This window comes from Rattus norvegicus, chromosome 1, assembly GCF_021556685.1.
Source record: "Rattus norvegicus strain SHRSP/BbbUtx chromosome 1, alternate assembly SHRSP_T2T, whole genome shotgun sequence".
In the NCBI taxonomy this organism is placed as follows: Eukaryota; Metazoa; Chordata; class Mammalia; order Rodentia; family Muridae; genus Rattus; species Rattus norvegicus.
The window spans coordinates 210,481,966-210,497,894 of NC_141534.1; the positions used below are offsets into that span (position 1 = coordinate 210,481,966).

Sequence of the window (15,929 nt, forward strand, 5' to 3'; positions counted from 1 at the left end):
CCCTGGGTGCCGATTCTTGTCAGACTACAAACTAAATTAGGACTGAGGGCCCCTGTGAATGGGGAAAAGACAGTCACCACCTAAGTCAGAACAGCCCACCCTCTTGATCAGAAGAAAAGTTTGCCTTCAGTTGGAGTGATGGTCTGTCTCTTTCTTTGTGGTCCCGAATGTATTTCTAACAGTACCCACCCCATCTTTCCTTTAAACTCCACAGAAAGAAACGCAGGCTATAGCCTGGGAATCTTTAGTTCTCCTACACTCAAGTGACAGGCAAACCTCAGCCCTCCAAGCCTGCCTTTCTTTCTGCTTACCCGTCGGTGAAAGTTCCACCTGGTCTCGCCACCCAGGACCTGGGTGTCATAGTGTCTCTGTGGTCCCTTATTCAAGTGAAGCCATTAAATCTCTATTAAATCTCCCCCCACCCCACCCCCATCACTCTGCCCACACCCCTGCCCCCCTAGGGACCACCTCAGCTGCCTGCAGCTCTGTCTGCTGCTGGGAACAAACCAGAAGTGGACTTGCCCACGTCTCGTTCCTGCCTTTGGGAGATATTTCCAGCTCCAGATGATCTGCCCTGCCTAGTTCACCGGTGTTCTCCTCAGCTATGCCTTCCCACCCTGTCTTCCTAGGCAAAGCAGGGCGCATCCCAGCTCCAGCTTGAATCCTCCCTTGCTTTATCAGTCTTTTGACCCTAGACACTATTTTAGTTTTGTCCTGATCTAATACTGCCCTTTGGAGTTCGAGGAGTCAATGACTCCAAGTGAATCAATGATGTGTGTGAATTGGGGGAAGGAGGAAGGATTGTGACTGACAAGGACTTTTGTCAGCAGGGAGTTCAGACAGCACACACACACACACACACACACACACACACACACACACACACGAACACACACACACAGAGACCCAGACACACAGACACACACACACACACACACAGAGACAGACAGACAGACACACACACACAGAGACAGACAGACAGACACAGACACAGACACACAAACACACACACAGAGAGACAGACACACAGACACACACACAGAGAGAGAGAGAGACAGACAGACACAGACACACACACACACGCACACACACAGAGACACAGACACACAGACACACACACAGAGACAGACAGACAGACACAGACACACACACACACGAACACACACACACAGAGACACAGACACACACACACAGACACAGAGAGAGACAGACAGACAGACACAGACACACACACAGAGAGAGAGAGAGACAGACAGACAGACACAGACACACACACACACACGCACACACACACACAGAGACACAGACACACAGACACACACACACACACAGAGAGACAGACAGACAGACACAGACACACACACACGCACACCATAGACAACCAACTGGCCAGCACTTCCTACGAGGAGCACCCTATCTCAGCACACTCGTTGGTCCAGACAGAATAAAGGTGATGGTAGAGAATGTAACCCTGAAAGGGATGGGGTGGACTGCAGAATGTGGTGGCCCTGAAATGTGGGAGGATTAGAACCCGGGTTCAAGGAGCGCCACAGCCAATGGGAGCCTGTCTGCTCTCCTATTTGGAAGGAACCTGCATCAGGACACCTAGAACCCTGGTTTCTATGTTCCCTAAGAAGCAGGAAGGACAGACACGTAGTCTGTTGAGAATGGGGAAGGTAGTGGGAGAGGAAAGAGTGAGTATGCATGACTCTAAGGCACTCTTAGGGCTCCAGAGCATCATCATGTAGCCTGTGGATACAACTCCTACAGGTCCTGGAAGATAGGGACGCTTCCTGCCCTGTAGGCCTTCGAGGGTCTGGACCTGTTTGACAGACACATAGGAAGTCCGCACTGAGTGTTCTGTAGATGGTGACTAAACTTACATAAAACTTATATATAAACTTATACTTATATACAGCTGTGGCCGAATACCCAGCAGAAACAATTTAATGAATGAACAATTTGTTTTGGCACTTGGTTTGAGGAACATTTCAGTTCATCACAGCAGGAAGGACAGAGGGGGGGGCTCCTTCCTGGACAGTGAGAGCACATGGTAGAGATCCCTCACGTAGAGGCTGCCCTGAGAGCACTATTTAAGACACAAAGAGTCTGTGTCTTTAAACAGTGTTAGAATGTATCCATTAACAATACATGTATAAGGTTTGGTGGTTTCCATGACCCCAACTTGCTCCCTTGTAGCCCAGCTGAAACACATGCAGCTCCTTGCGTTCCCATCTTAACTGCTAATATTAACTCTCAGGTCCCACGGAGCACACGATGAATGCATCTCTATCCGTAGTATCAGATGCAGTTTGCACAAGGAATGCAAGTTCCAGGCTCCTGAAGAGTTCAAGAGGTTCCAGGAGCTGAGAGAGGGTCTGTATTGATAAGATAGCAAACCAAACCAGGGCTGGGGTGAGCAGCCGCTACAGTCAAGGTGTGAGGGTGAAGCTGTTGAGTCTAGGTGCCAGGTGAAAGATCCAAAGGGCTCCGGAGCAGAGAACTGGGGGTCCAAGTCCTGAGGGGTGAAAGTAGACTGGCAGGCAATCAAGGAGGACACATCAACAGAGGGGACCGAGCTCAGATGGAGCTCCTGAGACCTGTGGGGGATTGCTCTGTTTGTCAGTCCTTGACACCAGGTATCAGATGACAGGTCGGTAGGGGCCATGCCATCACGGTGTTAGGTGTCCATCAGTTGGGGGGGGCAAGTAAGGAAGTGACACCCTTCCCTTGGGGTTGGGTGTCTGATAAGTTCTTGGGTCAGGTCTCTATGATTTTAATACACTCTCAGTCCCTAAGGCCTCGATTCACACGTGTGCGCACACGCACACACACACACACACACACACACACACACACACACACACACACACACACACACACACACGGTGTGGCTCCCTTTCTGTTCCCAGGAAATACTTATTTATCAGTCTGTACTGTATAGGGAATACCTGACAGATGGTGCAGTTCTGAGTCCCGCCAGGGGCTGCAGTCTTTCTTCTCCATCAAAGTAGATTCAAAGCAAAGCTGCTTGTGAAATGGCGGCTCCCAAAGCAACTGTCTACAGCCTTGAAAGCCACTGTCTTATACAATATGGAGTCCCTTAGAGTAAGGCACAGCCTGACCTCAACAGAGGCTCACTAGAAAATAGAGAAAACAACCCAGACACAAAAGTAGGGGACCTACAAAGTTCTGTCCTTACTGACCTACTTCTGCCAAGCCTGGCCCCACCTCCCAAAGGCTTCAAAATGAGTGTACACAGCCTGCACAGTCTTTAAAGTTAGCAGCACAAAGGGTTGGGGATACAGCTCAGAGGTAGATCCCTTACAAGGCTCTGGGTTTTATTCCAGCAAAACACACACACACACACACACACACACACACACACACACACACGGGACTTATCATTCAAAACATGAGCCTGTGAGAAACACTTCAGATTTAAACCTTATGAACAGCAGACATATTTTTCTCATTCTGGAAGCAGAAGACTAGACAGATAGAGCAGGCACTATGGGGCTAAGTGGAGTTATTCTCTCTCTCTCTCTCTCTCTCTCTCTCTCTCTCTCTCTCTCTCTCTCGTGTGTGTGTGTGTGTGTGTGTGTGTGTGTGTGTGTGTGTGTGTGTGTGGTGTACGTGTGCCTAAATTTCCTCTTTTCGTAAGGTCACCAATCATCTTGGAACAGGCCCTTCCCCTCAATGACCTCATCCTAACTGGTTACATCTGCAACATGGCAATTTCCAAATAAGGTCACATTCTGAAGTCCTGAGGTTTAAGGCTTCAACATATGCATCTTGGAGTATGCAATCCAATCCTTAATGGGAGGGCTCAGCCTCTGCATCAGTCTGGGAAGATGGAGACAGGCCAGAAAGGCAGGGGCACCCTCTTTGATGGCTGGGGTCTGCATGAAACTCAGAGAAGATAAAATCTCCCATTTCAGATGGGACTAAAATAATGGGTGAGACAGCTCACATAGCACCCACAGGTCCCAGGGATCTTGATATACTTCCCACTGCTACACAGTATCCCTGAGACAGAGTGACTTATAAACAACAAAGACATGCTTAGCTCACAGCTCTGGAGACTGGACATACAGGAACATGGGGTGACTCCTGGGAGGCCTCCTTAATGCCCATCAAGTGGCAAGACAACCTTGTTAGGGAGGGCTCATATAAACACACGCACGCACACATGCACACACACACACACACACACACACACATGTGCACACACACGCACGCCTCTGCTGGTAGGGTCTGAATTACCATTTGGAAAACTGGAGCAGGGGCCTGCAAATTAGGAAGTCAGCCCAACCTCTAGGTGGCAATGGCCTCCTCCTGCCTATCCTTCAGCCTTAAGAACCAACCAGCCGGTCAAAGAGAGGTCATAGAGAGTAGGGGCTGGAAGCCCCAGATAATGCCACTGTGTATGTGCCAGGGCACGTGTGTGGAGATCAGAGGACAACCTGTAGGAATTGGTTCTCTCCTTTCACCATGTGGGTCTGATGGATTGAACTCAGATCATCAGGCTTAGTCTCAAACACCTTTGCCTACTGAGCCATCTTGCCAGCCTAAAATTCACGTTTACAGGAAAGTCACTCTTATGATGTGACCTGGGTATAAGACCCATCCCCTTTCAGGAGTCCTGCCTTCCACACTGCTACTCTTGGGACTGACTTTACAATACTTCAGCTTTGAGAGAACCACACTGGGGTTTCCCCTTCTGCAGGCCCGAAGGGTCTATGCTGTTAAGGTCCAAATTTCCATCGGAAAGATGTTAGCTGCTGGATTAGAGGCCCTGAAAACTAGGAAACCAGTCCAGTCTGTAGGTAGCCAATGGTTTCCACCTCCCCATCCCCCAGCCCTAAGGACAAGCAGGCCAGAGAAAGTTCATAGATTAGGGGTTGGAATGCCCAGATAAGGTGCCTGGATAGCCGAGCCCTGTGACAGACATAGGAACCAGTGAAAACCTCTTAAGAGGTGTCAGAACAGAAGTGGCATAGCTCTGTCACCTGCCAAATGCATTCCTAGCCACTTATCCACTGAGCACTTAGGAGGGTCCCAAGGAAGCAAAGTGCAAAAGGGGAGAGGAGGCTGAGGAGAAAGCCGGCAGGTGTTCTGCCTAATCTGCCGAACACCGCTCACCTCGGCCTTATTGATGCCCCCTCTTCAGGACTGTGATAGAGTGAGGCAGGCTCTGCCCACCACTGAGCCATGTGGCTAAGAAAGGGCTCGCTGCAGTCAGGCAGGCTTGCAAACACAGGTCTACCTCTAGATGACACTCTATGGCCTCTTCTCCTGCAAGACCTCACAGTGAGATTTCTCAGGTCACCCACTGTCCAGTGCTGGAAAAGAGGGCACTGGCTCCTTCCTTTCTTTCTCTTGGGCCAGCAGGCTTCAAGGAGACAATCTACCATGCTGTAGCTGCCCCAACCTGTCCCAGTGACACTTCCTGGGACTTCCCAGAGCAAGTCCTGGGACTTTGGGATCTGGTCCTCACACTCCCCATCATTCCTTTATAACCCAGAGTCCCGTTGGTTCCCTCCCAGAAGCCTCAGTCCTTCCTTCCTCTGGTCCTGCCTCTCAGGAGAACCCATGGCCCACCCCATCATAGTTGGGAACATCAATGAACTCTGCGATTAGTTCCAAATGCCCAGAGCACAGAGGCAGGATTAGAGAGAACTTAGATGACAGAGCAGGGAGACATGAGCACCCAGTAGCTAGGAATGGAGACAGATTGAGACGAGCTCTAGAACCACAGACCATGGGAGCACCGTATGTGGGACCCCGGACATGGTTAAAGAGCAAAAGTTAAGTTCTACCATGTTCTATGAGCACACTTCGAAGCACAGAGGACTTCCATGCAAAGTAGCTGAAAGCAGTCCACAGACACTAAAGGGACCATGGACTCTGGACACTGTGGGAGAACTAGCTACTCTCAGGTCTGCTGGTAAGAGATACACAGGATGTCCCAGCTGCATGGGGCAGGGCTGTAAGGAGCAAGCTTACTCACCTCTGCCCTCAGCCCTTTTCTGCCACTCTAGGAGGCTGCAGCTTGCTCAACACTTCCTGATGAGTGGTTTGGGTTTAGTCTTTTTTTTTTTTTTTTCTTCATTCCTCTTCTGTTGCAGCAACATAGTAAAAAAAAAAAAAAAAAAAAAAAAAAGAAAAGAAACAAGTCCCATAGGTTTCAAACCTCAACCTGCTACAGGAAGGAGGAAGTGAAACCTGGGGCGGGGGGTTGGGGGGCCGAGACTCTAGGCCACCGCCCATCTACAGAGAAGCACCAGGAGCCATAACAAGTGCATCCACACCGAAGACACCAGGCCCATGGCGGAGGCTGCCAGCGATCCCAGATGCCAGGAGCAGGAAGAGCTAGATGCAGAAGACGACAAAGGGTGAGCACTGTGGGGCAGCTTGCTTTGTATCGAGTCCCGAGTGGGCAGAGTCTCAGATAGTGGTTACCAATCGAGGACTTAGCCTTCAGAAACCCTCTCTTAACCACAGAGGTGTGTGTCTCCTCTATTCTACCTCTATAGCTTGACCTAACTGGAGAAGGTTAGATCTCCTTGGCTAGGGTTCATAGCCAACACAAAGGGGGTGGATGCTTGGTGTGGAAGGGACTGGGAGTACCTGGATATGACCTAAACAGTGGGAGAGCATTAACTGTGTTAGAGATACTGGGCCTAGGAATCCTGACCTCTGACCTGTAGGCTTGTGTGAGGGGCCTGGCCTGCCTTAAGATACTGAGAGGTGACCAGGCCCCAGGGGTTCCCAAAGCTGCTACGTGGGGGATAGAGAAGGTCAATAGTGTCTTGTGTATCAGGCACTGCTGTTGGGTACAGTGGGTTTGGGAATGAACATTAGCAGAGGTAAAGGGGGCCACTGCCCTGCCACAGACAGGGCTGAGCAGAGAGGCCTATAGGCTGCCAGCTGCTTAAGGGCATCTGTGATGTAAAGGGATGCCCTTTAAAACATCTTCCCTGTGTTGGGTCATAAGGCGGGGGGAGGGGGACATGAGAAGGGAAGCTGCTAGTGGGCAGACATGGGGAATAAGCCAGGCCACTGGGGCCTGCTCTGTCCTGTCCCAGGAACAGGTCTCAGAAGAGAGTGTCAGGTCTTGGGGACAGGTCAAAGGCTAGCAGCCTCATGGGGAGCAGGATGTGGGAGCTGTGGTCCAAGTGTATAAGAGGAAGGGGAAGAAAGAGGTAAGACCTAAAATTTCTACCAGAGCTGTCAGGCTGTCAGGGTGGGTGGGAGCCTTAGGGTTCAGTCACAGGCTCAGTGAGAGAAGGTCCACCTTAGCGGAGGTTGCAGGTCTCTGCTTTGCAAGCTTCCTTGTCAGATGGAGCTAGACTCCAGATCATGGGAAGGGACAGTAGTGAGTGTCCTCAGTCCTTACCAGTGATAATGGGAAGAAATTTCACTTTGAGAGGTACATGTTGTGGGTCTCCCCACTACTGCTTTGCATTTGGACCCCAGTCTGAAAATTGGCCAGAGAACCCTCAGGCCAGGAAAGGAGTCTGAGGCTAAGCAGAGGCTGTTCTGGCCTGGGTCAGCATCCTTGTGCCAGCCTTGGGGTTCCAGGGCCATGTTCTCAGAAAGGCTCTCTGAAGGCTGTCTCCTGGGAAGGGGGACATGCATCGTGACATCCCAAGAAGGACTCCAAGGACACTCTGCCCAGGCTGGGTGAGGACACAAGCTGTGGTGTGTGTGGAACAGAGTGATCAGGCAACAGCTGTGACCCTGTTCAGAAATGCCCACACGTCAGTGCCCCTGCCACCTTGTGCCCATAGAAGGGCAGCTACGAGCAGCCAAACCAGCCCCACCCTCCTCCTAGGCCCTTCCTCGGCCCCCTCTCTCAGCTGTCTCAGATGCCGAGGTCTAAGCAGCACAGTGAAGGGTGCCCACAGCTCTGGCAGCCACAGCCAATCCCTAGCCATTTTGCTGTAGGACCAGGGCTGGGCTGCACCTGTGTCCATCTGTCAGGAACTCCTGTCCTGAGGTTCTAAGGCCTAAAGAGGCCTGGGAGCCCCCTAAAGACATCCTCCCCAAAATGGAGGAAGAAAGAGCAAAGTGCACTACTGACCTTTCAAAACGAATCTGAGACCCCGGAGGAGGAGGGACTGTGCCTTTACAAGGTGACTCACAGACCAGGGGGTTCTCCGTTTGAAATGGTAAGAAAGTCCCCGGTCCCCAGAAGGGGTTATTTGGCCTAAGAAGTTCCCATTCAGGAAGCCCCAGAAGGCCAGAGCTGAACAGGGTCAGTTTGGGCTGGATCAGATCAGGGGAATTCCCCACGCCATGCTGCCTTCCCACTCCAGGGGAACGGGCACACTAGGCAGAGGCCAGACACTTCCTTCGTACCTGCCCTGGTATACCAGGGTGAGCATAGCAGGACACTTATACACATCAAGTCCAAGGCAAGCCTCTCACACAGAGCCTCAGATGGCAGGAAGGTTACTGTGTACCATGCCTGTGTTCCCCACACCACTGATACAGGACTGCCACTCTTCCTCTGCTGGAGTGCTCTCTCCCTGTCTGACTACCCAACACAGGGTCATTAGCTTGTTCCTGTCTCTTGGGAGCAGGGTGTGGCATCTCCACAGGGCTGCGAGTGGCTCTGCTGAGACTGCTGAGTGACACTGAGGGAAGGTCTTGCTTCAATTCCCCTACACCTCCACTGTGCAGTGCCTCAGGAGCTACAAGGCAGTCATGTAGCTTACAGATAGAGGCTCAGCATGCCTTTGCAGGCTTCAGATTCAAACACTACCCACGTCCTGATACCCCAGCTCTGCATGGAGCCATGCCTCCTCTCACTGGGAGCAAACTCAGGAGAAGGGACACCTCTGCACAGGCCTGGCCTATTCTACCTGGCCATCTGTTCTCTCACTTGCATGGCTATTCTGGCTCCTGGGATGTCATCTGATGCTGCTTTGCTGAGAGTCCTGCTCTGGACCATCAATCCTGGAAACCTTTCTGGACTATGTCCAAATCTGTTGACCAATAGGACAATCTAAGGGTTACCTAGGCAGGGTTCCTTACTGGACCTCCTGTCCCTCTGACTCTCTGAACTCTAATCAGAGGCCTTGAACACTATTGAGAGGCTTCTTCTGAGAGGCAGGAGCCCAGTGGAGGGACCCCAAACTTGCCCTCTCAAGGTGTGCTCAGAGAGCTGGAAACCTAGGAACTAAGTCCTGGAGCTCTTTCCCCAGATGACAGAGTTGAGCCAGGCTGGGCCAAGTCAGAACTCCTTGAAGACAGAGAGGAAGCCAAACTTCACCCAACCAGTGGTCTTCCTCCTAATGGGTCCTAGGTTTTCTACCACCTTCCATCCAGCTCCTTCGGATCTCCACCTTGGGTTAAGGAGGGGAAACCAGATGCCTGGCACATTTGCGACATCACAGGCCCACCTTTCCCCATTTGAAGTAGGCAGTTCTAGAAGAGGCTGGGGACAGATGGCCCAGGACGGGATGTCCCTATCAGGGTGACACTACTATTAAACTAGTAGTTTCCTCTACCTCAGTTTCCCTGAAAAGGTTATGTGCAAGGGCTTAGTGAGCCATGAGGAGGTAAAGGCTTGCCTGGGGAAGAGACCCACAGGAAGCAGACCAGGCCCTTTCCTCTGGGAACTCAGACTTTTGGGATAGGGGTCAAGGTGAAGATGGAAAGGGTAAAACATCACCCTCTTGTGACTTAGTTTCCCTGACTACACACTCAAAATGCAGCTGCTTGCTTCTAGCATTCTCCTAGCATTGGTCTGAGTGTCTTTGCCAACCAAGTTCTTTAAGACTCCAGCCTGCAAAGATCTTGTAACACCATCCCCACAAGGATGGCCCTTTTAGAGATGGCTTTCTGTGACTAGACATGCCCTCTGTGGGCTTAGGGTGAAGAGCTAGGTTAGGCTGTTCCAGGCTGCTTCTTAGGATACTCTGATGAGAGTCCCCAGAGTGTACCCACTGCTATGCAAAGGAGGTTGACAAGGAACCAGTGGTCTTTGTGGGACTGGGTCAGGGTGAGCGGTACTCTGTGGGAAAAGCCCAGATCAAGTGGTGGGTGATCTGTGGGGACATCCCAGGCTGCAGTAGAAGTGTTCTGTAGGGCACTGTCCAGGCCGGCATAACCATGAGTCTCTGCATCTGCTCCAGTAGCACTGGACCACAGGGTTGTGGGGAGTTCTTCTGGTTCTAGAGAGCCCCAGTCTCCCTGTCACAAAGTAACTTTGGGGTGAGTTCCCAATGGGGCTTGAGGCATCAGGGCCTCTCTTTGGATGGCAGTGCTTTGATTCTTTCAGAGGACAGGTTTGGATAAAGGGGCTACCTGGTGACAGCCCATCCAATTCCCAGGATTAGGTTTTCAGCAGCCAGCCACTCCTAGCCAGCACCAAGGAGCTAGCAGAAAAGCAAGGGGCTATGGGTTTAGAGTGTAGGCATTTGAGAGTAGACACTGGGTGAGCCAGGAAAGCCCCTGGGTTTTCTTGTGGCCAGGCCAATATTACCAGGCTCCATTTGCTGACCACCTCCAAGTTGGGAACTTGTAAGTTGGCATGGAAGGAAGATTGTCTGCCCCCATCAATTGGCAGAAGGAAGTAATCTGCAAATTGAAGATGCATCTGTCCCCTCTGAGCCCTTCCTCATATCAGGACACCTCAGAGGTGGAACAAGGTAGGCTGTGGGAGAATAGGTAGAGCCAGCACAAACCCCAGTCCAGTGTGACCAGGGGGACTGTCTAGAAGGGCTAGGAGATCCTGTCTGTCATGGGTGGCATGGGTCCTACCCCCAACTCTCCTTCCAGAGCCTTGGTTTTACCATCTGCCCTTTGGATGAGTACATGAGGGTGGGGTTCCATCCCTAGTAGATGGGTCCTCTCAGGTCCACATCCTTTTGTCTGCATGAAGGAGAACCACCCTCCCTCCCCAAGGTGGCTGTACCCTCTTTCCTAAAGGCAGCCTTTCCCTTCCTTTCCCTTCCCTTCTTTTTCTTTCCCTCCCTTCTCTTCCCTTCCCTTCCCTTCCTTTCCCTTCCCTTCTTTTTCTTTCCCTCTCTTCCCTTCACTTCTCCTCTCCTCTCCCTTCTCTTCCCTTCACTTCTCTCCTTTCTTCCTCTCACTTTTTTCCTCTTCCCCCTCTCTTCCTCCTTTCCTTCCTTCTTCCTCTCCTTCCCCTTTCTTTTCCCCTCCATTCTTCCTCCTCTTCTTTTATTTTCCCTCTTCCTTTCCCCCTCTTCCTCCTCTTCTCCTCTACCTCTCCCTCCTCTCCCAGGAACATTGCCTCAAAGAGCAATAGAACTCAAGACAGATGAATCTGGCTAGTTTATTCCAAAGAAATCTGGAAAGATTCTTACCCTTTCTCCTAGTCTCAGCTCCAACCACAGTTGGCTTTGTCACCACACCCAGCTCTCCAGCCCCACCCTTAGCTCTGGCCCACTAGACTTTGCTTGGAAAGGGGAACACATGGAGCTGATGAGTGTGGGGAAACATTTGGAGAGTTCCTATTATGTAAATCAGAGCCACATTACTATTAAAAGCCACTATCCCAGACCCCTCCCCCAGTAGACTTATTGTGTCTTTCTCCATATAGTACACTGCTCTGTGAGCATTTCTGTTGGAATATGTCTGCTGGGGGTTACGAAGATGTATGGATAAGGGAGAAGGTCTATGCTTCCCAAGTTCTGTTTAGGGTCTATTTTATAAAAGGGACCTGACTTCCTGTGGCTTTATTCTCAAGCCATGAGCTTTTGAGCCATGTCTAGTCATTAAAAAGAAGAAAGAAATGAGAAAAAAAGAATCAGTAGTAGAAAATATATAAATATAGGGAAAGGTGGATGAAAAAGGAAGTATGAAAACAGCAAGGTGGGTAGATAAATGAATGTATGTATGGGTGGGTAGATAGATGAGTATATGGATAGATCTGCAGATAGATGAATAAATGCACAGATGAATGGATACATAAATGGGATAGATAGATGATAGATAGATAGATAGATAGATAGATAGATAGATAGATAGAGTCGATTGATGAGTAGATCAATAGGTGGATATATGGGTGTGTGAGAGGATGTATGGGTAGGTTGATGAATAGGAAGTGAATGGATGGATAGATGGACAGGTGGGCGGAAAATAAAAGTGTATGGATAGATATATGGCTGATTGGGTGGATGTGGGGTGGATAGGTGAATTGATGAATGGGTGAGTGGGTTGGTGGATGGGTAGATTTATGAGTGAGTAGAAAGGTGGGTGAATGGATGGATGAATGGGTGGGTATATAAATGGGAGTGAATGGATCACCAAATGGGTGGGTATATAGGCAGGTGGAGGAGTGGGCAAATGGGTGAGTGAAGTTAGATGGATGAATGGATTGGTTGATAAATAAATGGGTGGATGGTGATCGGGAGATGAGTGGATGACTGAATGTTGATGCATATATGGGTAGATGGAGGGGTGGATGGATGGATGGTTGGATGGATGGGTGGATGAATAGAGTAGATAGATAAATAAGTTGGTAGATGGATGGAGAGATTAATAGATCGATGAATGGGTAGACAAATGAGTAGATATGTGATGGGTAGATGAGTGAATGAATGTATAGATGGATAATGGATTGGTAAATGAAAGGGGTGAATGAATGACTGAATGGGTGTATATATTGGTGAGTGGGTGAATGAGGTAGAAAAATGGATGAATTGGTAGATATATAGTTGATGTATGAATAGGTATGGAGGAATAGATGTGTAGTGGATGGATGTACTGATTAGTGGGTGGATAAAATGGTGACTGGGTAGATGGTTAGATGAATAGATGTATGGATAGATTGATGAATAAGTAGATGTGTGGATGAATGCATGTGTGAGTAGATGACTGAATATATGGGTAGGAAGATGGGTGGGTGGATAGGTAGATGAATGAGTATGTGAGTGGATAGATGAATGGATGAGCATATGGATAAGTAAGAAGGGATGGATGGATGGATGGATGGATGGATGGATGGATATGTGAGTTGTTGAATGAGTGGATATGTGGATGGGTGGATGGATGAGATGGGAATGGATGAGGGGTAGATAGATGGATGACTGGGTTTATAAATGAATGAAGGGGTAAATGGATTACTGAATGGATTGATATATGGGTGAGTGGATAATATGAATATATAGGGATGGATGGATGGGTGGATGGATAAATAAATGGGTGGGTATATGAGTGAATGGATGTATGGATAGATGGATAAGTAGATAGTTGGATGGTTAAATGGGTGTGTAATGAATGGGAGGGTGAGTAGATGGCTTAATGTTAGTTGGATAAATGGATGGGTGGATGGATGAATGAGTAGGTAGATGGGGGTTGTACAGATGGATTATGAATGTGTGGATACATAGATAGGTAAATGGGTAAGAAGGTAGATGGATGAACAGGTGCATATATGGTTGAGTGGGTGGGTGGATGGTTGAACAGGTGGATGGATGGATGAGGGATAGATGGATAGATGATTGGGTGAGTGAATGAGTAGGGTAGTAAATGGGTGACTGACTGGGTGTAGATATATGGGTGGGTAGATGAATGGAGTAACTGGATGGAAGGATGGATAGATGAATGGATAAGTAGGTGGATGGATATATGGGTAAGTGGATGGTTGATGATGGATGGATGGATGGATGGATGGATGGATGGATGGATAGATGATATATGGGTGGTTAGATGGATCTGAGTGGAGAGCTGCATTAATGAGTGGGTGAGCTGGTTTGTGGATGAGTAGATTTATGAGTGGGTTGATGGGTAAGTGGGTGGTTGGATGAATGGATGGAAGAGTGAGTGGGTGGGCAAGTAGATGGATGGAGGCTGGAGAGATAAGTGCATGAGAGTGGATAGGTGGGTGGATGGATATGTGGATGGATAAATGTATAGGTGGATAAATGGATGCAGGGAATGGATTAATGGATATATTGTAGGATGGGAACATGGAATAAAAGATGACAGGGCAGATATAATATCAAGACAGGTAGATTGTGACTATAGATACATAGTGGATAAATAGATATAGCAATAGATTTGTGGGTGGTAAGATAAACAAATGACAAATCAAGAAATGGATAAATTGGTATGAGATGAACTATTGAAGATATAAAAGACACCTCTCCATCATAAATTTTGTACTATCTTTCTGAAATACTTTCTCCCATTGTAAGAAAGCCAGTCAGTCTCTCTCCATCCTTCTTAAACCAGGAAATACTTATTCCTCCCCACTAAACTTTTTTTCCTTTCTTACCCATCATACAAAGCATCTTGGTCCCCTGGTGCCCCCTATTTCCTTATCCTGACTCATACTTTTAGCAGCATTACCCATCATCTGCAATGTGTTGATACATATTTACTTATTTGTTTCCACTAAAATGTCAGCATTATGAGCCCTAGAGAGTGGTGCTGAATTCCCAGCACATTAAGTTATTGGAATTCAGTTCGTGCTTCTTGAATAAACATACAGACTGATGGATAAATATGTGGATAATTACATGGATATGTGAGTAAAAAGATGGCTCAGGGGGAAGAGTAGATAATGATAACTAGGCTGGCAGCTGATTTCCTGTAATGTTATTGGCTTGCTTGGATGACCATGCATACAGTATCACACACGAAGATGTATGTATAAATAAGATGTATGAGTAAAACATAGATATCTGTGCAGATGAACGAAAATAAGAGCAGAAGACTATTCGGAGATGAAAGCATGGGTTGAAAGAATGTTCCTGGTTAGACAAATGCACGTACAAATTGAAGGGTGACTATGTAGATAGTATTAGTTAGCATGTAATGGGAGGTTATTGTGCTCTGACTGGCTTGCTGAACACTTCTTCTGAGTGTGCTAATGAAATTACTCAGTGTGGTAAAATGGTATTTGCCATACAGACTTGGTATCCTGAGTTAGATCTCCAAAATCTATGTAAAGAAGAAAGGAGGGAACCAGCTCCACAAAGATGTCTTCTAACCCCGGCACGCTCACTGTGGTACACACGGTCTCCCTTAATAATAACAAACTTAACGATTTAAAAGATGTTTAAGTGGATCAGTGGATAAATGGAAGTACAAGATGAACAGATAAATGGATGGATGGATGGGTACTTGGATGTATTGGTCAATCGGCAAATTCTTTTTCAAAAGAAAAAGGTAATGAAAGACAAGTAGACAGGGGTATAGATGTGTGAACAGTTGCTTGAAATAACTAAGTAGTAGGGTGTGTTATATTCATGTAAGGGGATGGATAAGCATGCTGAGGACTTGATAGGTTGATAAATGATAAAAGTACAAGCATAATAAAGACTGGATGGATGGATGGATAGGTAGGTAGGTAGGTAGATAAATGAATGAGTATGTAGGTGGATGGGTGTATGAGTGGGTGTATATATCCATGTATGCATGGATAAACGGATGAGTGGGTGGGCAGGTAGAAAAGTAACAGTGAGGCTAGTACTGTCCTCTCGTCCATTCATACATGCCATGGCTTCAAATCCTTAAATCATTCCACATCTCCTCAGGAGAACTACCACCGATTAAGGCAGCCCTTGCCCGTCTGGAAACATTCTTCCTTCTTTTGAACCCAAATTGCCCCGACCACATGTCATTCCTGGCTGTCTAGCTGGAATAGGAACAGGGGCCAGGAAGTGGTGTGGTAAGTTATGATGCAGGCACAGAACAAGCTGGTGTCCTGGGCAGTCTGGTTCCACTGGGTGACCTCTTTCGCATGGGCTCACCAGAGGAAGCTTCTGAGTGTGTTCTTTCTTACATCTCTGTGCTCTTAGAGAAGGCAGAGGACTCTGTCGTCTCTGCTCTACACCCTGGCTCCATTTCCTCCTGGGAGATGCTGGGGGAGGGAGATGCTGTAACAGCTTTGCTCAGAACAGCCGGATCTCATCCTGTAGCAAGTGTGGCAGAAAAGGCGGGTA

The 15,929-nt window shown here is 48.5% G+C and overlaps 1 protein-coding gene across 10 annotated transcripts in view; it reads left to right on the forward strand.

Annotated features, from left to right (window-relative positions):
* The first annotated feature begins 6,277 nt into the window (after positions 1 to 6,277).
* The window catches only part of Lsp1 (lymphocyte-specific protein 1), a 33,732-nt gene continuing 24,080 nt past the window's right edge, over positions 6,278 to 15,929 (forward strand). For 4 of the 10 annotated variants that reach the window (XR_015630836.1, XR_015630837.1, NM_001415989.1 and 1 more), the window contains 1 exon segment: positions 6,278 to 6,398. Coding sequence is in view for 4 of the 10 variants with exons in the window: in NM_001415989.1 (NP_001402918.1) it covers positions 6,331 to 6,398 (68 nt within the window). In the remaining 6 variants the exon portion in view is untranslated. 10 annotated transcript variants of the gene reach the window in all.